At 41.6% G+C, this 21,278-nt stretch overlaps 1 protein-coding gene across 2 annotated transcripts in view; it reads right to left on the bottom strand.

Annotated features, from left to right (window-relative positions):
• The window catches only part of LOC126458628 (cytochrome P450 9e2-like), a 161,040-nt gene that overhangs the window by 82,466 nt on the left and 57,296 nt on the right, over positions 1-21,278 (bottom strand). The window contains exon 1 of one of the 2 annotated variants that reach the window (XM_050095796.1): positions 10,848-10,969. The exons of the other annotated variant lie outside the window; for it this stretch is intronic. Within the exon in view, the coding sequence (XP_049951753.1) occupies positions 10,848-10,850 (3 nt within the window). The 5' untranslated portion in view covers positions 10,851-10,969. Of the gene's footprint in view, positions 1-10,847; positions 10,970-21,278 lie in introns of those variants that run through there. 2 annotated transcript variants of the gene reach the window in all.

Genomic DNA, 21,278 nt, shown 5'->3' on the forward strand with positions numbered 1-21,278 from the left:
ATGATCCCATCCACACATCCACGCTGTTGGAGAGCTGGAACGATACGGCTGCGCAAAAGACATTCATAGCGCTTACCAATGACAGTACAGGTAACAGGACCAGAAGCACCTGCCTCTTCGAAAAAATATGGCCCTATGATTAACAATGGCATAAACCTGCACCACGACACAGTGACCTTTTCAGGATGAAGTGGAGCTGGTTGATTTGCGTGTGGATTTTCCGTTCCCCATATTCGACAATTCTGTGTATTGACATATTCTGTCAGACTGATGTGGGCTTCGTCTGTCCACAAAATCTTCAACAGTCAGTCATTGTCCACTTCCATGAGAGCAAGAAATTCTAAAGCAAGCGTTTCTTTTGCTGTCAGGTCAACTGGAAGCAACTCGTGCACATGGGTAATTTTGAAAGGATAGCAAAGAAGGATGTTTCGTAGGATTTCAAGCACCGTGCTCTTGGGTATGTCCAACGCTTGGGCAATTCTCCGTGCACTACACGTTTGCACACCACCATTCGTCTCCTCATGCATTGTTGTGGTCACTACTTACTCTGACGTCGAATCAATTCGTTTTCTCCATCTACCAGGTTGCACACCTGAAGAACGCGTGTTTTCGAATTTTCAAATCATTTTCTCCAGACCCAAGGCAGTCATCGGACCAACGTCCTTTTTCAACTACTTCAGTGCCCGGAAGTTCTGCAGAGCGACGCGTGCACAGTCATAATTCTTGTATTACAGCTTTACAAGCGGAGCGCGGTCCTGCATTGCGACAGTCACGACGAAAGTCGCAGACGCGAAAGGAGGAAAAGCCGTGTACCCAGCGTGTTTATACCAGCTTCAATGGGCCGTGCACATGACAGGTGTTTTTACTTACGTATTCTGAGACATGCAGCGCCATCTACTGATCAATTTTCACACTATTTTTTTTTCTTCTGCCACACTTTTCCCCCCCTTCTCCGATAATTTTCAGTTGCAATTTGACGTCATTCTGACCAGTGGTGTTATTTCTACAGCGCTTTGAAAGTTAAACTTTAATTATAATCACCCTGTATTTTACAAAGGTGCGGCTGTTCGTGTTCCTCATTTCTACAAGTCTACGACCAGCCGCAGTCCCACGCCCGCTTCAATGCTGGATTCTCTGAAACTGAATTTGGGGCACGTGGGGCCACACGCCCGACCTGCCTCGCTGTCTTCTTGTACGTAAGGACCCCGGCTACCCCTGTGTGATAATTCCAACGAGGTCAACGTCTCGAGCACATCCAACGCTATTTTTAGGGAAGCAGATTGTGTCCTGCATTGATTTTCAACAGCTAAGGTTAACGCAATGGCTATTTTTATTTTTTATTTTAACTATTGCCTCCGTAAATAAGAGATTACCCTGGTCCTAAAGCTGCTGGCTGTGGTTTAATTGCTGAAACCGACCGTTCAACTGCTCCAGAACCCAATGGTAGGCCTATACTGTCAGTAACAACACCTGTTAAGTTAAACATCAGATCACCTGATCAGCCGCCGGCCGATGTGGCCGTGCGGTTAAAGGCGCTTCAGTCTGCAACCGCGTGACCGCTACGGTCGCAGGTTCGAATCCTGCCTCGGGCATGGATGTGTGTGATGTCCTTAGGTTAGTTAGGTTTAATTAGTTCTAAGTTCTAGGCGACTGATGACCTCAGAAGTTAAGTCGCATAGTGCTCAGAGCCATTTTTTTTGAACCTGATCAGCCGTGCTTCCCAACTCCTCTCAGGCCATTTGAGTAAATACGCCCACGGAAAATGATAGCAAACAAACGAAACAGAACTTCAGCAATATTTTCAGACGCTCCAGCGAAAGACGCGTTGCAATACGGACAACAAGTGTCCACTGACAGAAAAGAAAACCTATTTTCTAAAAGACGTTGGCGTAGTCACCCTCAATTACATAGAAAAAACTCCTCAAATAAAGCGCAGAAACGAAATAGGCTTTTCTAAGAAGCTTGTCCAAGATGCAGAAGATGTAGATGAGGACACACTGTGTCTTACGTGTCTTAAACCATTTTCTCATAATAATCCAGGCGATGAAAGGATTCAGTGTGTAAGCTGTAGGCGGGGGCACAACTGCCAGTCTTAAAACTGACGTGAAAGCATTTTTTTTTTTTTTTGAATCTTCGAAATGTGAAGATCTCATCGGGCGTTCAGACGAAGAATGATAAATAGTCTGGACTTACATTTCTGTCAAACTGTTAATATAACAACTATCACACCATGTATTATTGTAGTTTTTGTGATAAAGCTGTAAGCATTTGCGTTAAAATGAACTGTGACTATTGAAGTCGATATATTTTCAATTAAATAACCAATGTCGTAACCAAATTAAATAATAAAATCACAACTGTTGGGCCACCTTGCCCCGTAGGTGGGGTAGATTGGGCCACGTGGTACTTCTGTGCTAATGTTCTTTTTATGAATATACAAGCAGTGAGAAGTCTTAATTACTTAGGTGTAAATGTGCTGAAGCAATGTACCAATGTTTCGACACAAAAAAGATTGTGGAAATGCTTCAAATATAACCTGCAAAAAAATCAAGAAAGAAGTGCTCCACCGTGTCCCTGTCTCCCCTACAGTGAGTTGTCCGCCGAACTGGCATACACTACAGCGACATCATTCAAACATTCGGCCGCAATAGCGAGACACAAAACGATGAAATTCTGTTTTACAAACTTCACAGCCACTTGCGGCAAAGAAACTGAATTTAGCTATACTCCTGAAGAATTTGTTAATGATATTACCATACTAAACTCCGCCTGCGGTCACTTGCCTCGCAACTGCCACTGCCGGTCCCAAGCCCGGATAAAGGAGGAGGGTTCGGCATTGGGCTAACAACCTAGTCCTGTAAATAACTCTTTGTTACGAAACACAAACTTTCCGCGGACGGGGATGGATACAATGGAATACGAAAACTGCAAAGGAAAAACGGTATACGGTTTAGAAATTTTGATTTTGGATCTTGGAATGTTCAGAGCCTGTATTGACCAGGAACAATCCAGACTATGGTCTCAGAAATTAACCGATATGAACTGGACCTGCTGGCGGTACAAGAGACAAGATGGCTAGGAGAAGGGACTCACAAAGAGGATGGATACGCTCTGTTCTACGGCGGATGTGTAGGTAAACACGAATTCGGCGATGGTTTTGTAATACACAACAAATCAGCAAATTCGGTGAAGGAATTCAAAGCTCTTAACGAGAGAATATCCTACATAGTACTTGGAAACGAGGTGTCAGACATCATGTTCATCAATGTTCGTGCCCCAACTGAGGATAAAACAGATGAGGAAAAGGAAGAGTTCTATGTCCAACTAGAACAAACCAATTGCGAGCACACCAACTAGAAATATCAGGGTAGTGCTGGGAGATTTTAATGGAAAAGTAGGAAAAGAAGAATTCTACATACCTACTATAGGAAGGCACAACTTGCATGATGAGACCAATGAGAATGGTCAGAGGATGGTCAACTTAGGTATCTCAAAGAACCTGAGAGTAAGTTCGACTTACTTCAAGCACAAGAGAATACGTAAGGGAACGTGGTGTTCACCGGATGGAAGAACCACCAACCAGATAGATCACATCTTGGTGGACCAGCGCTACAGCCACAGAGTCAGGGACGTGAGGTCGTATAGAGGAGACGGCTGTGCGTCAGACCACTTCCTCACTGTGTGCAGGCTTAAACTCATGTTCACCTACATGCATAAGAAGAAGGGGACGCTAGAACCTGCTCTGAATGGTTACAAACTACAAGAAAGTGCCATTAAAGAACAATATGCTATAGAAATCAAAAACCGTTTCAAGGTCCTAGAGACCCTAGAACCGAGAGAGAATGTGGAGGAAAGACGGAAAGAAATAAAGTCCACGGTAGTCAGTGTAGCGGAGGATATATTGGGAAGAAAGAAGATAATGAAGAAGAGGGAATGGTTCGACGAGACGTGCCTGGAAGCTACAGAGATGAGAACGAAGATGAGAGAGAAGTGGCCAGCTGACAGCGAACATTTTGTAAACATCAGAAGGGAGACAAAGCGAACCCTAAGGGCAGAGAAGAGAATATATCTGACCAGTTTGCTAGAACAAGATGAGGCAGAGAGCCAAAACAAGAACTCAAGGCAATTCTTCCATACAAAAAAGTCGGAAACGTAGATTTCAGAGGGCAGCTTTTTTCATTAGAGATAAGAAAGGCAACTTGATAAATGACAACGAAAGAATTGTAGAAAGATGGAAAGAATACTTCTCAGAACTGTTTAATCACCCGGATGAGATATTACCAGCAAACACTACGGAGGAAAGGAAAGATGAAGAAGAATTGGAAGTTAGTGAAGAAGACGTGAAGATCGCAATCAAAGGACTCAGAAACAACAAAGCTCCAGGGGAGGACAGAATAACATCAGAATTAAGCAAGGAGGTGAGAGCTTACACTTAGAGATATATAAACTGATCCAGTTGAAATGCGAGAAGGTTCAAATGGCTCTGAGCACTTTGGGACTCAACTGCTGAGGTCATTAGTCCCCTAGGACTTAGAACTAGTTAAACCTAACTAACCTAAGGACACCACAAACATCCGTGCCCGAGGCAGGATTCGAACCTGCGACCGTAGCGGCCTTGCGGTTCCAGACTGCAGCGCCTTTAACCGCACGGCCACTTCGGCCGGCAATGCGAGAAGGAGACACTGCCAGAAGAATGGAAATTATCTATAATGCGCCCAATATGCAAGAAGGGAAGCAAAATGGAATGCGGAAACTACAGAGGAATTAGCTTGTTGAATGTAACGTATAAGTTTCTGTCCATCATTATCCTCAGAAAATTGCAACCATTCATAGAGAACAACACATAAGAGTACCAAGCTGGCTTTCGAACAAATCGATCGACAATAGCTCACATTTTCACACGAAGACAAATGTTTGAAAAACACTGGGAATATGATAAAGATACCTACAGCCTGTTCCTCGATTTTCAACGTGCATATGACAGCATCCACACAAATAGCCTATACAATGCAATACGTGACTTCAGAATTGTGGTGTCACCGCCAGACACCACACTTGCTAGGTGGTAGCCTTTAAATCGGCCGCGGTCCGTTAGTATACGTCGGACCCGCGTGTCGCCACTGTCAGTGATTGCAGACCGAGCGCCGCCACACGGCAGGTCTAGAGAGACTTCCTAGCACTCGCCCAGTTGTACAGCCGACTTTGCTAGCGGTGGTTGACTGACAAATTACGCTCTCATTTGCCGAGACGACAGTTGGCATAGCCTTCAGCTACGTCATTTGCAACGACCTAGCAAAGCGCCCTTACCAGTTACTATTGATGCTGTAAAACAGGTACCGTCAAGAGCGGTGTTCACCATTTATGGATTAAAGTTAAATATTCCAGCAGCTACGTACGTTTTTTGTTAGTCTCATTTCCTTGACCTGTTCCAGACCTCACGCCAGCCTGCGTCAGCTAAAACGCGTGCCTTTCGGCTTCCTCTCATAGTGGGTTGGCTGTCTTGCCAATCCACAACAAGAATCCATGAGAAGCTAGTGAGAATGGTGCAAGCGTGTATGGAAGGGCCAAAGGCAGCAGTACGTTTCCGAGGAGCCACATCAGAAACATTCGAGATTCAGACAGGCTTCAGACAAGGGGATGTTCTCTCGTGTGTTCTGTTCATGTCATGTTAGAGAAAGTAATAAGAGTGTAGGCAACAGGAGTGGGCTGGTGCAGAGATGGACGGCAACTTCAATTGTCTTGCATATGCAAATGACATAGTGCTACTAAGTGAATCAAAGCACGAGTTGAAAGGAATGTACCAGAAATGGACAATTATGCACAGAAGGTAGGGCTCAAAGTGGATCAAGACAAAACAGAGGCCATGTAATTAGGAAGAAGACAAGAGCAGGACGAATTTCTTGAGATTGGTGGCAAGAGGTTCAAGAGAGTACACCAGTTCAAATACTTGGGATGTTGGTTTACAACGGACGACAACATAAAAATGGACATCAAGGACAGAATAACAGTGGGAATGAAATGCATGCATTCCCTCAGAGAGACGCTCGGCTCTAAATCAATCTCAGCTAACACTATGACGAAAATACAAAACACAGTGATGTGCCCAGCAGTAATGCACGGTTCAGAAACATGGAGCATGACTAAGCGAGAAAAGGGAAAACTATTAATATTGGAAAGAAGTGTAATGAGGAAGATATGCGAACCAGTTTTAGATAACGGAGAATGGAGGAGGAAGAAAAACGAGGAAATCTACCTTCTAATGCGACAACCAACAATCCTACAGGAGGTAAAGAGCAAAAGAGCACAATGGGTGGGCCATGTAGCCCATATGCCAGCTGGAAGACAGGCGAAGATGGCACTAGAGGGAAAACCAAACACCAAACGCCCCAATGGACGACCAAGGCAGCGCTGGATGGACGAACTGGAAAAGCCCTGGGAACTGAAGACACCTCGAGGATCCGGGCAGTTTGTGGAAGCAGCGTGTGGTCTGCACGGCCTGTGATCGCTGGATATCTATCTGTAATAGTTATTTCCGAAAGAAAAATCGAAAACTAAAATTAAAAATGTAACTTTTGACAAATTAGTATTAAAAGAACCACATTGGCTAAAGATTTTTGTTGTGTGCTGACTGAACCAGGGCCAGCTCAGAGCTCAAGCGAGACAACGCAAAACTTACGCAGGGTGTATCGTAAATATCAGCGAAACCAAACCATTTTCATCCTCACCAGATTTAGATTTATTTGTAAAGGTCTAAACAAGTGCCCAAGTAACGGAAACTAATGTATGAAGGAGGGAAAGGGGAGGGGTTGTCAAATGATATGGCGCTCTTTTCGTCTGCAGCCGTTAGCATTCTGCAGTTGAAAGCTGGCAGCGCCGCCGCGAGCTGTCAGGGATCTACTTACACTGTCCCAGATATAACAGGGTGATTCAAGAAGATATTCAAATATTTTAATGTGTTATTCTACAAGTGAAACTAAAGAATAACGTTCATATAAACATAGATCCGCAAATGTTTAGTTATGGCTGATAAAAGGTTTTGCCTGGAAGTTAGAAACTTCGCTAATATGAAGCCATTGCAATACTCTACGAGGTTAAAGGAAAACACGATTTCCATTTAATTTGGTATTTCTGGTCTGATGAATCTGATAAAACATGTTCCAGACGTGTATCTCCAGTAGTTTTCCAGAACCTCCAGACAAGCAAAGATTATTATACAAGTAAATTTGTTTACTTTGCATTAGGAATGTAGAAACGTTTATGTCATTGTTGGCAACCGTTAGTTGTTTCAGTCGTTTCCTAACCTTGAAATGAATTAGTTTTCTGTATGTTTCAGTGAAAGAACATAATAACAACTGTGTATTTAATTAAAATCACATAGTAACTGGTGTAGTTTGTAGATTATTTATGAAATAGGGTGCCTTTCAAAATTACATTCTCTACAACTTCTGTTGAAAACTTTGTGCAATTGCCTGGAAGTTAAGAAACAAATTGGTCGCAGTAGGCCTACTTAATAAATTAAAAATTTTACGATATTACTTATATGCTTCGCTGAGTGTTCTGCAAAACTACTGCAGATATACGTCTGGGACATGTTTTATTATATTCACCAGATCAATAACAACAAAATAATCGGAAAGCGTGCTTTACTTTAACCTCCTACAGTTTTGTGATGGCTTCATATCAGCGAAGTTGCTAAATTTCAGGCAAAATCTTTTAGTAGACGTAACTCCGTAACTACACTTTTGCGGACCTATTTTTATATAACTTATTTCTTTAGTTTTACTTGTAGAATAACATATTAAAATATTTGCATATCTTCGTGAATCATCCTGTAGTACACTACCTTTTTTCCTCTCCTCGCTTTCAGAATCAAGCAGATATGGTCTCATTTTCTGTAAAACCGTCAACGCCTGTCTGCTAATAACACGACTGTCAGCTGTCTTCTTAATTTATGTTCACAGAACACAAAAAATTATATTTGGAACATTGTATCAATATTTCACAATTTCGCAGTAGTTAGGAAAAATTAAGTCAATGTAGACGTGTTGGAAATTTTGTGATTCGTGCACATACTCCACATCAACCTAAAAAGGAAGTTATAGATAAACTAGACGTATTATTTATGTACGATTATTTAGTTATCGTCCGTTGGCTTTCAATCGGCGAATCAGCGCTCGCTCCGCAGTGACAAGACTAGATTAGATTAGTGCTTGTCCATAGATCATGAATACTACATATCGTAATGATGTGGAACGTGTCACGATAATAAAAGGTGTCTATACAAGATATTACATTACACAAAATACTACATGACACTCAATATTTTTAATTTTTTTTGTGGGGGTTGGAAAATTACCCACTTATTATATCCAAAAATTCATCTAATGAGTAGAAGGGGTTGCCATTAGGAAATTCTTATAGTTTCCTTTCAAATGCTACGTGGCTATCTGTCAGACTTCTGATGCTATTAGGTAAGTGACCAAAGGCTTTTGTGACAGCATAATTTACCCCCTTCTGAGCCAAAGTTAGATTTAAGCTTGAGTGGTGAAGATCGTCCTTTCTCCTAGCCTAGTTGCCATGTACACAGCTATTACTTTTGAATTTGTTCGGATTGTTAACAACAAATTTCATAAATGAATATATATATATTGAGGCGACATTGAAGATCTCTAGCTCTTTAAATAAGTGTCTGCAGGATGATCTTGGATGAGCTCCAGCAATTATTCTGATTACACGCTTTTGTGCAATGAACGCTCTTTTACTCAATGATGAGTTACCCCTGAATATGATGCCATGCGAAAGCAGAGAATGAAAATAGGCGTGGTAAGCTAATTTACTCAGATGTATATCGCCAAAATTTGCAATGACCTTAATAGCATAAGTAGCTGAACTCAAACGTTTCAGCAGATCCTCAGTGTGTTTTTCCAGTTCAACCCCTCATCAATGCATACACCTAAAAATTTTGAATATTCTACCTTAGCTACCGATTTCTGATCGAAGTCTATATTTATTAATGGTGTCATTCCATTTATTGTGTGGAACTGTATATACTGTGTTTTGTCAAACTTTAATGAGAGCCCATTTGCAGAGAACCACCTATTGATTTTTGGAAAACATCATTTACAATTTCACCAGTTAATTCTTGACTGTTGGGTGTGATAGCCATACTTGTATCATCATCAAAAAGTACCAGCTTTGCATCTTCATGAATATAGAATGGCAAGTCATTAATATATATTAAGAACAGGAGAGGACCTAAGACCGAACCTTGTGGCACCCCATTCTTGATTGTTCCACAGTTTGAGAAATCACCAATTTTTTGCATATTATGTGAACTGTTTATTTCAACTTTCTGCACTCTTCCAGTTAGGTATGATTTAAACCATTTGAGCACTGTCCCATTTATACCACAGCACTTGAGCTTATCGAGAAGTATTCCATGATTTACACAATCAAAAGCCTTTGATACATCAAAAAATACCAATGGCTGACTTTTGGTTACTCAAAGCATTTAATATTTCATTAGTGAAAGTATATATATATAGCATTTTCCGTTGAAAAACCCTTCTGGAAACCACACTGACATTTTGTTAAAACTTTATTTTTACTATGGTGTGAAGCTACTCTAGAGTACATTACTTTTTCAAGAATTTTGGATAAGGCAGTAAGAAGAGAGATTGGGCGGTAGTTGTTGACATCAGAGGTATCCCCTTCTTTATGCAGTGGTTTAACAATGGCATACTTCAGTCTATCTGGGAAAATACCCTGCTTCAGGGAGCTTCACAGAGCTACAAGAGAGCGGAGCGTAGCCAACGTCACCCTTTCCCTTCGAGGCGTTGGCAAAGCATAGCGAGAGAACTCAAGCCCGTACAGTAGGCAGTTTCAAGTACGAACAGCTCTCACAACTTCCTCCCAGGCCGTGTGAACGGTAAAAGGAAGGAATTACAGACACTGCCTACAAGAAGGCATTTATTTAAATCAATGGGGAAAATTAAAAATTTGTGCCAGATCGGATTTCTAATCGCAGTCTCCTGCTTACTAAGGTGATATTCTGATCACTTGTCTTCTTTTTTTTTTCCAAGTCTCATTTTGTTCGCTTTCGATCGTTGCATCTGCTCGGAGCGGATGTCGAAAGGCACCCATTGTAGTTCGTTGTTGATCGGTGAACTCGGTGTTTTTATTACAACGGGCAGTTAACGCTCTGACGCAACACGCTGAGCTACCGTGCCGGCCCACCAAGCTGTCCGCAGTCGGTGCAGCTGGACGGACTGCCCTAACACCCCTACCGTCGCACCCATATTGTCAACTTACACACACACACACACACACACACACACACTATTGATTTAGTTCCCCCTGCCAACTATCCTCATTACTCGCGGCATTTCGCCGATTCCCGTAACAGTTCGAGTCTGGTATGCACACGGACTGAAGAGATCATCGGCCGTCCTCGACCTAATTATATATCTATGGTCTCTGTTCTTTCGGACATTTCCGAAAGAACAGACACCACCGGTACGCCTCCTTTGTGTTGACTGCAGCGATTTCCGTTCCGCCAATGGCACAGTGGCTGCCATGCAGCGACGTTCCGAAACGGCGTATTGCCCTCCCTGACTGAACTGCCGCTTGGAGCGCTTACTCTTCCCATTTAGTCCAGTCGCCACAAAAACTGGAGTTCCGGAGACTTTACACTGGTGCAAATACGGAGAAGTTATTTAAGACTGCTAAGACTGTTGTTACCTGTCTGAACAAATTTCGCCATTACCCTTGTCACGCGCGTCGAATCTCACAAGACAGTACGAGTAAGCAATGTGAACGTACTATACTTTCACTAAGAGAGGACTCACCATAGCGTCTGTCGAGGGCGTCAGAACCGGCGCCTTACGAGCGTCGAGCGGCTGCTTACAAGACGTGCGCACTGAGGGCACTTGGCGGGGAAGTGGTGGGTGGGGGCAGGCCTTGGAGTCGCTGCAAGGCCATCTCGATTCTCCTCGGTGACACACAGACACAGCTCAGCACGCTCCGCATAAGAACAGAACTGGCATGTCTTCTGAGATCTACACAAATTACGCAACTTTTGCACAGCATTTAATGGCTCATGATTTTAAATTATTTGAAGGGCCAAAGTTTCAAATCAGGTAGACAAGAGATGGCGAAATTTTCTGAAGTGAGGACTAATACATCACCATGTCGTATGAGTTATAAAGACGCTGAAAATATGTCACATGCGAGCTATAGATGTTTTGAATATGTGTGATTTTCGACATATTAGGTACTGCTTCTCATTTTTTTTAAATGTTGCATTCGGAACAGGAAATTCTTATTATTTAAATTTGTCCTATGAGAAGTCTGCCGTTGAGCACGTCTCTTTCGTCCGTTGTTAGCTGTTAATAACAACCTGGTAATCCCGCGGCGGTCGTACTGTTCTGCTCCACACTGCTGCTGTCTTGCCTGAAATTATCTATCGAAATATGCGAGCGGGTTTAGGGGAGCCATCCAACGTTTAAACACAACACTGTCCTATGTCTGGTGTGGACATCTATATTCTGAGACTATATGGAAACCACAGGTTGCCCTGATTACACTCTAAATCGTAAATGTTTATCCCAATTAACAATCTTGATGATTAACAGTCAAAAATATAATTCAGACGAGCGTACGCGTAACCGACACGACGCGGGTGATTGTTGATGATGCGGTAGCCGAATGATCGAACGAAAGTTCTTACGCTCGTCACACATACAGATATCTGTTAATAGTCCTCCTTCTCACTAGTAATGATGTAACACTGTTCGTAAAGTTAATTTTTCAGTTCTCAGTTCTCACTTGTACGAGCGTGCGCGTAACCGTCGCGGCGCGGCTGATTGTTGATGATGCGGAACGCAATGATCGAACGCACGTTCTCACGCTCGCTACAAATCACTGGCACTTGATTGCACTCTTATGTGGTAAATAGTATTACTGATTCACATTTGTTCATTCTTGGAGACCGAACACGGCGCGGATGATTGATGCTATGCGACACGCAACGAGAGGATACATAAATACGTTATTAACGCCACTGCTCATTTTCAATTGCTTTTTGACGCACTTTCCTCTGAACCATTTCCATATGACATCACTTTACTATAATAGCACTTGTAGCAACACTTCAACCTGAATAGTAACAATGCTCTACATGCAGAGCTACACACTACACAGTATAACAGTTTCGTGTCCCGCGCTCGACTCACTACAGACGCGGCTGCCCGCAAAGATACTCCACAACTAAGCCAGCGATATGACAATGCGCTTACAAGGTTCGTGGAAAGGAACAAATAATTTGGTATTTGTTTGATGTATGCTGATGACACTATTATTCTGTCGGAGGTGGCATAGAATTTGGAAAAGCAGTTGAACAGAACTGATAGCGTCTTTGAAAAGAGGTTTAATACGAACAAAAGAAAACAATAGAGAGTAATGGAATGTAGTCGAATTAAGTCAAACAATGTAGAGAAAATTAGATTAGGAAATGAAACACTAAAAGTAGTAGTTTAGCTTTCTTATTTGGACAGCAAAATAGCTGATAATGACCAAAGTAGAGAAGTAGAGAGGATATAAAATACAGACTGGCAGTAACGAGAAAAAGAGAAATTTCGTAACATCAAATATAAATTGAAGTGTTGGGAAGTTTTACTTAAAACCCTTTGTCCAGATTGTAGCTTTGTATAAAGTGAAAGGTGGTCGATAAACAGTACAGACAAGTAGAGAATAGAAGCTTTGGAAATGTGATGCTAAGGCAGAGTCCTAAAGATTAGATGTGTGTGTAACGCTACTGGAGGCGGTAGAATATAGTAAGGGGATATTAATCACCAGTTGAGATCAGTTCGCTGCTACCTAACCATCAGAGACCTTAAAATTCTATATGGCTCATCTGTAGAAGGCGTATAGCGCGGGTTCTTCATGCACTGTGGCTTTAAGCCCTTATAGAAGCATGGCTCTGTCATGAGGTACATAAATTTAACATAGACGAATCAGAGAATTAAACAAACATATTAATAAATTACAATTTGTACAGAAACCAGATTGTAGTTATAAAAGTCGAGGGACATGAAAGGGAAGCAGTGGTTGGGAAGGGAGTGAGACAGGGTTGTAGCCTATCCCCGATTTTATTCAATCTGTATATTGAGCAAGCAGTAAAGGAAACAAAAGAAAAATTCGGAGTAGGTATTAAAATCCATGGAAGAGAAATAAAAACTTTAAGGTTCGCCGATGACATTGCAATTCTATCAGAGACAGCAAAGGACTTGGAAGAGCAGTTGAACTGAATCGACAGTGTCTTGAAGGGAGGATATAAGATGAACATCAACAAAAGCAAAACGAGGATAATGGAATGTAGTCGAATTAAGTCGGGCGATGCTGAGGGAATTAGATCAGGAAATGAGACACTTAAAGTAGTAAAGGAGTTTTGCTATTTGGGGAGCAAAGTAACTGATGATGGTCGAAGTAGAGAGGATATAAAATGTAGACTGTCAATGGCAAGGAAAGCGTTTCTGAAGAAGAGAAATTTGTTAACATCGAGTATAGATTTAAAAGTCAGGAAGTCGCTTCTGAAAGTATTTGTATGGAGTGTAGCCATGTATGGAAGTGAAACATGGACGATAAATAGTTTGGACAAGAAGAGAATAGAAGCCTTTGAAATGTGGTGCTACAGAAGAACGCTGAAGATTAGATGGGTAGATCACGTAACTAATGAGGAAGTGTTGAGTAGGATTGGGGAGAAGAGGAGTTTGTGGCACAACTTGACAAGAAGAAGGGATCGGTTGGTAGGACATGTTCTGAGGCATCAAGGGGTCACCAATTTAACATTGGAGGGCAGTGTGGAGGGTAAAAATCGTAAAGGGAGACCAAGACATGAATACACTAAACAGACTCAGAATGATGTAGGCTGCAGTACGTATTGGGAGATGAAGAAGCTTGCACAGGATAGAGTAGCATGGAGAGCTGTATCAAACCAGTCTCAGGACTGAAGACCACAACAACAACATTAATAAATGGATTGTGAATATTGAAAGAAAAGCATTAAGAATACGGTCCTGTAGGAGAATAATGTGGGCTATAACCAAAGGGTTAATGTTAACAGTCAGTTCATTGGCATCAAACATAAATTCATTCTGAATGCTGGCCTCACGCAGGTTGTTACTGAACACAGCACAGAAACAAGAAACCCAAATGGTTGTATCTGCAGAGCAAGCGGAGCGTACGCAGGAAGTAATGAGCGTAAACTGAAGGAATTGAGCCGTGCAACAAATCACTTGAACTGCACCAAGGTTCTGTAGTTCAGCAGTTCCACGTAAGTCTTCATACAGTGACAAAATCCACCTCGGCTGATGAGTTCAGTCACTAACAGCTCTTCTGTGAGTCAATGGCCACAAGCACTCATTCTCATAAATATTTCTAAGTCCCAAAATGGTGCACATCCAAAAATCTGCTGTGAATAGGCACAGAGTCGACAGAAAACTCTAAAGCCATCACCCATCCACTCGGTAATATGATTAAGAGATCCAGCATATAACCTGTATCCGGATCTCTGAATGGTGGTCTGAAACCAACTCTTCGAAGATTTTCGATTCAGGTGCTATTTTCGGATACTGTTTGTCATGGCCATAATTTCCGATCTACTGATTTACGTTTCCTGACGTATTTGTACTTTTGTACTGCAAAGAAATGAAAGGAGCGAACTTAAAAAAAAGTAAATATACTGCTGTTCCTGTAATGCAGTTCAGGTAAATCAGTAAAGGAAGTCAGGGTGGTACGAAATATTGAAATACAATTTACTGTAAGATTGTAAATAGCTTAAATAATGCACATATGAATTGAATGGAGTTCAATTCCCAATATGTAGTAAAGAAAAGTTGTCAAAGTTATAAAATTACTTTTCCTTCTCGTTTTACAATGCAGCCTCCCACTTTTCCTATTCTGCCCCAGGTATGGGACGCAGTAGGGGATGAAAAATTTGTTTTTCTAGCAGTATACAGTACTGATGAAGAAGAATTTTTAAAAAGATTTTTACAGTATTCACGAAGCAGTTCACAACCTTCTGGCACTATCTTTTTTCAACTGGCCTTGATTACTCTGCATCTCATCATTTCTTCTTTCAGTTTTCGTGTTTCCTCTGTCTCCCTCTCATCTCCTTCTCACTTTTCATTCTGCATGGAGTCTTTCAAAATTGCTGTCCAAGAGCATCTGAGCTTTGCCAACTTTCAGTTCAAAAAGTGTTATTAAAAAGTTGATTTTGTTTGCCGGGCTACATTCTATCTGTCCTGTGCACTTTTCAGCTGCTAATAAAGACAGATATTATACACCACTTTCAGTACTTCATTTCTAATATACATATCAGACGACGTGTTGCTGTCAGCTGTCTCTGTGGGGAGAAAATTTGCTTTCGAGAAAACAGTTCCTATTGGAAGACCATATTGCAGTCCCCTTAAAGGCGGTGGTTGCGGAGTTCATCTTGGATCTCTAGAAGCATGGTGCTCTAAAAATCCTTGCCACAGAATAGCAACATCCCTCGGGGTCGAACGCAGCCACGTTCGCACCCATAATGCAACACGTGGGTTGACACTTTCTGGCATATTAAACTCTGGATTTCGAGTCTCGGTCCGGCACACACTTTTAATCTGCCCGGACGTTTCACATCAGGCACCCTAAGCTGCGAAAAAACTCATGCTGACCTGTGTTCCATGAACCACGAATATAGTGGATTCAACGTATGGTAAGAGTTTGGCGGCATAGGCAGCAACAATACTGCATTCTTACTTCCACAAACTTATAACATCCATGTTTTCCGTATGAGCTGAATATCCATCTGGTATAAGAACAGGTGACTCTTTCGTAGACATTGAAAATTCAACTTCTCTTGTCCACACTAGAAATAAGTTTGATGTCATGCAGCCTGTAGTTTGCTCATCAGACCATTCGCCCTGATTGTAGCTGCAATTCAAATTCTTGTTTCATTTCTTCGTGGAATAACAAGCATAAGAGACCTATACGCTATTTCAGTAGTCACTGGCGTAGCACAAGTAAACGTTTTTCCCGCTTCTGCCGATGGTAAACAGTCTGTGTGTCGCTTTTCTTATGAGCTGCATTCTCAGACCAATTCTTAGATTTATTCTAAAGCCTCTTTCTTCACAGTTGAATACGAGGGATGGAACTTAAATAGTGGCAACTATTTATTCACAACCGATACAAAAGAGTTACATATTTGCAGCTGTTACTGTCCTTCAAAGTAGCCACCAGCGTTGTGTAGAACCCGTTGCCAACGATATGGAAGGTGTAGTATACCGTTACCAGAGCCTGTTCTGTTGATAGTGCGAATGGAGCGGCTACTGCCTGTCGAATCTCTGGAACAGTTCTGAAGCGAATGCCACGAAGTGGTTCCTTCATCTTCGGAATGAAATCAGAGTCACAAGGACTTAAATCCGGGAAGTGTGGTAAACGGTACAGTACTTCCCAGTCCCATCGACCGGACAGAGCAGCCACAGCTTGCGCTGTATGCGCCCGCGCATTGTCGTGCAAAATGATGGGTGGGTTACACAGAAAGTGTCGCCGCTTCTTTCGCAAAGCTGGTCGCAGGTGATGCTCCAAAAACGAACGGTAATACTGTTCATTGGCACACCGTCAATCTTGATCCAAATCCGTTGTCAAATACTGACACCGTTACGTTAGACCGCCCGCTCACAAGTTCCTGTGTTTCCCTCGATTGTGCAGACGCCAGTGACGTGGGACGGGCGAGTTCATTTGCTCGGAGGTAAGGTACGTATGTCAACAACGTGTGCTATCATTGACAATAGCAGATTCTATTGAATAGTGTTCCACAGCAGTGTTTCCACTATTTAAGTTCCAACATACGTATTACGGCCGGAGTTACGTCGTTTCTATCAAGAATTTCTGTAATCGGTCAAAAACCTACTCAGATGAACTGCAAACGAAGTCTGTGACTAGCACCAGACGTTACCTATCTTATAATATCAACCACCTAAAATGTAGAAAGGTGTAACTGTCGACCAAAAATTCCTTTGTAGCACTTTTGTGTTCTTTTTAAGTTGTTAATACCTACTTAATCTGAACGGTTGGGGTAAAATTAGCTAATACCCCATCCTTCCCCTTTTCTTTCTTTCCACAAACACTACTTACGTTATGGAACTGTTGATACTTCGAAACGAAGAAAAAATTATTTAACCAAGTTAAACTTCAGACAGTACACATAATTTTAATATCTGTAATATTGCACTGTCGTATAGCCAGACTAATAAGATTACTCTGGAGGTAAACTCATAAAATGTTCCAAAGGCTAACAGGGAACACACACATCACGGTTGCGCTACGAATGAATCTTCGGAAATGGACTTACGTGTCTGCCACAGTCACGTCTCAACAGGCCGCACTTGCCCAACGGACTGCAGACCTAACTGTGACTTACGGAGTGGGACCACCTTGTGCCCAGTTAACCAATTCTTCGCCGATTTCCTCTATACTAAGACTTATAATTGAAAATTATTATTTACGTTCTGAAAGTAAGGAGGGCAGTTTAGGAATTACAGGGATCACTGCGGTACTAAGGTTTACAGTCACAGAACAGACATACTAGCGTATTTTTTGTAGATAAAACATTTGTGTTTGTACGATTTTCACGTGGTGTGGGTAACGTCTTCAGACATTTATAGTACCAAAACATTCTACTTCACTCTGAGAGTGAGATAATAGTGAAAAGTAGCAGATGTAATTTTTTATGCCTAATATTGTGCTCGTTAGAACTAGAATCTGCGTGACAGTAACTTTTATATTTAGCAGTAACTGCCACTAAAAATAAATAGATCGGCCTATAGACGTAAGAGCTCCACAACTTGAAAAAATATCAGTCACTTCCCGTTCTAAATAATAACGTCATTGCTCTTTGACATTTCCGAAAGACGGTCATACTTTACAACCCCGCCGGCCGGCGTTCAGTTCGGAACCCCGCGACTGCTACGGTCGCAGGTTCGAATCCTGCTTCGGGCATGGATGTGTGTGTTGTCCTTAGGTTAGTTAGGTTTAAGTAGTTCTAAGTTCTAGGGAACTGATGATCACAGCTGTGAAGTCCCATAGTCCTCAGAGCCATTTGAACCATTTCTGAACCTACGACCCTAGATAGTAAAATCGCGCAAAATAGTGTAGCATTTTCTCTTGTAGACTAGAACAGAGAGTCCCTTCAAGTGCAAATCAAGTTGAACAATTAGTATTCCTCTGTTTTCCTTACAAAAAACCATTGTCGCGATAAATCGTTTTCTGAGCTTCGTGGAAATTGATAGTGTTGGAAACGCAAGGCATCTTACAGAAACAAGATGCCAATACAGTTTTTATGTTTATACAATAGTGCTGGTTCCCTAGTACCATGTACTCGTAATGAAGATTAGTGTTTAAGATTTCACCGTCGACAAGAATATGAGAAACCAAGCCGAAGCTGAGATAGAGCATGAAAGGCGAAGGATATGTCTTTTCCAAAGGAACCATCCATCCGATATCCACCATAAACGATTTACGCACAGCTACATCAGGATATATAAATTGAAATGGCCATATGGAGATTTGATTTTCGATACTTCGACATGAGAGTGTACTGCTTCAGCATTGCAGAACCCGTTCCGGCATTAGGTGTTATCATGAAAACTTACGTAGAAAACTGAAAGGTGCGTGATAATCGCCTCTTTCACATCGAAAAATGATATTTTACTTTCTGTGAAAAGTAGTATTTATTTTAGTACTATCTTTGAGATCTTGCACTAGCCAATTCCCATATATATCGATACAGGCACTTTCGCAAACCCTTTACTAAGTCACTGCATCAGTATTAAGTCTTTGGCATGTCTGTTGGCACTCAGCCATTAGCACTCGCTGGCGGTTTGCAAGCTATGTGGCTCCTTCGTTCTAAGCGGGTTTACCATTACAGTACGGTACTTTTGAGTGCTACGTCTAGTCTGGTTCCGGTCGTAAGTTGGACAGCTTCTTTCGATGTCACATTCTGTTCTGATGAACTCAGCTTTGGGTGTTGTTGAAGAGCCATTACTACGAACAAGGCGTCTGGTGAGGTCAATCCAGTTTGTATTCAGTGCTGAAGTAAAGATTTCCATGCGAAGCAAGCTGGCGTTTTCTACTAGTAACGTTCCGAGCGCTAGTATTCGGTCGTGTGTTTACGCGCAGTGGAAAAGGTCCGATGAAGTCATAATTGTTTGCAACCTGGCTACTGCATCATTTATAACTTCATTTCATTACGAACCGTCTTAAATTTTTCGATGGTAAATTTTCATGGAGCATAAGATAACTGTTTCTATTGAAGATTCTGGATTACATTTACGGTGAAGTTATCCAGGTTTGTAAGGAGAAATACCGGTTTGATTATCATTACGAAGTTACAAACTGTGCTACATGTTATAAGGTCAGTACAATGAGGGACGTAGGCAAAATTGGTCAAAAATGTTAAAAAACATTATTGCCACCAGATAGTTCTGTAGGATGTTAGAAATATTCTCTCCAATTTTCACAGATTAATTCGAACTACAAATGATAAAAAAGCAGTCTTGTTTCAATCACTGCGAAGCGCCACGCCCACTTTTCTTGACTACACTCTTCTTGTTTGCCATGTTTTACTGCTCCCTGCTGGCATAAAAGCATCGGAAGAGTATACAACGCTGTGGATCCTCTTACGTCGTGTTATCTTTCCCTTCCTCTAGATATCTTTGGCAGCTGTGGTGCAGAAATGTAAACATTTCAATTCTGCTGATATTGCGAGAATTACGACTGTGTTCAAACTTTTTTTGTATGATTTACCGTTTAAAATGCCAAGATATAGCGGTAAAGTGTTTAAGAAAGTGGTTAAAGTTCGCCATTTACGTGTGAATAAACAGTTTCTACAACTGAGTCAACATAATTCAGCGGAAGATAATTGCGAAGCTAAGACGACGAGCAGTTCACAGAAGAAACTTGGAACTGGTGTAGAGTTTCAGACCACTAAAGACGAAGTGAATAGTGATTACACGATAATTGATTTAGAAATTGTGTGTAACTGTGGCAGTAAATCTTTAAGATTGTATGTCACCAATGGTGATGGTATTGTGTGTAATATGCACTTGTTTTTTGACAGCCGTGAAACTGACATTCAATTCAGAACATCAGCTGCTAAGAATTTGGTGTATGATGAAGCCAGCATAAGATTCTGGTATGGGATGAGATGTGTTGGTGTTGGAAGGGAAGGTAGCAGTTTGTTTTGTGCAATAGCAGTTTGTAAGTAGCAGTGAAAGAGGCAGTTTTATCTAACAAAGACATTCAGACAGAAGTAAATGACCCTTTGCCTTCTACAGATCTGTGTGTTTCATGTGATAGCAAATGGATGAAAAGGGGCCATACCTCGCTACATGGTGTTTCATCATTTGACACAGGAAAAGTCTTGGATTTGCAGGTGATGTCCAAATATTGCTCTATTTGCTGACAGAGGAAGACGTTAGACAATAAGGAAGAAGACAGATACAATGGCAAATAAAACATAAAATAATTTGCAGCAAGAACTGTGATGGTTCTTGTGCCGGCATGGAGCCATCAGGAATGAAATTAATATTTAATCGGAGCGAAATGAGGCATGGAGTTAGATATGTGAAATATCGTGGTGATGGAGACTCGAGGGCTTTCAAATGTGTTGTAGAGAGCAAGGCACATAGAAATGGATGCAACGTTGAAACTTTAGAGTGTGTGGGGCATATTCAGAAGAGGATGGCCGGGAGACTTGTGAAACTGAAACGAGAATAAAAATGTGTAAAACTCAAAGATGGATAGCCACTGGGTGGGCCACAACCCCTAACTGACAAAGAGACCCACAATTTGCAAATATATTACGGCTAAGCAATGAGGCAAATCACTGGCGATTTGAAGGCAATGCAGAAGGCGGTGTGGGCAATATTTTTTCACAAGTTGCCAACTGAGTAGAAGCCAGTACATAATTGGTTGATACATTCTGGTGCAAATATAGGCTGGCAAAAGCAGAAAACAAAACCTATTCAAGTAACACAGTCTTCCGAAAGCAGTCTCAAACAACATAAAGCCAACATCCAGTTTCTAGCTCATCCATATTTGTTAAAGAAATGTACCAATGGTGGAATACAAAACCCGAATGAAAGCTTCAACAGTCTCATTTGGAAGAGATGCCCAAAAACAACGTTTAGCTCATCTACTGTTGTTAAAATTGCCACATATGTTGCATGTCTGGCGTT

Source organism: Schistocerca serialis, chromosome 2 (assembly GCF_023864345.2).
Source record: "Schistocerca serialis cubense isolate TAMUIC-IGC-003099 chromosome 2, iqSchSeri2.2, whole genome shotgun sequence".
Lineage (NCBI taxonomy): Eukaryota > Metazoa > Arthropoda > Insecta > Orthoptera > Acrididae > Schistocerca > Schistocerca serialis.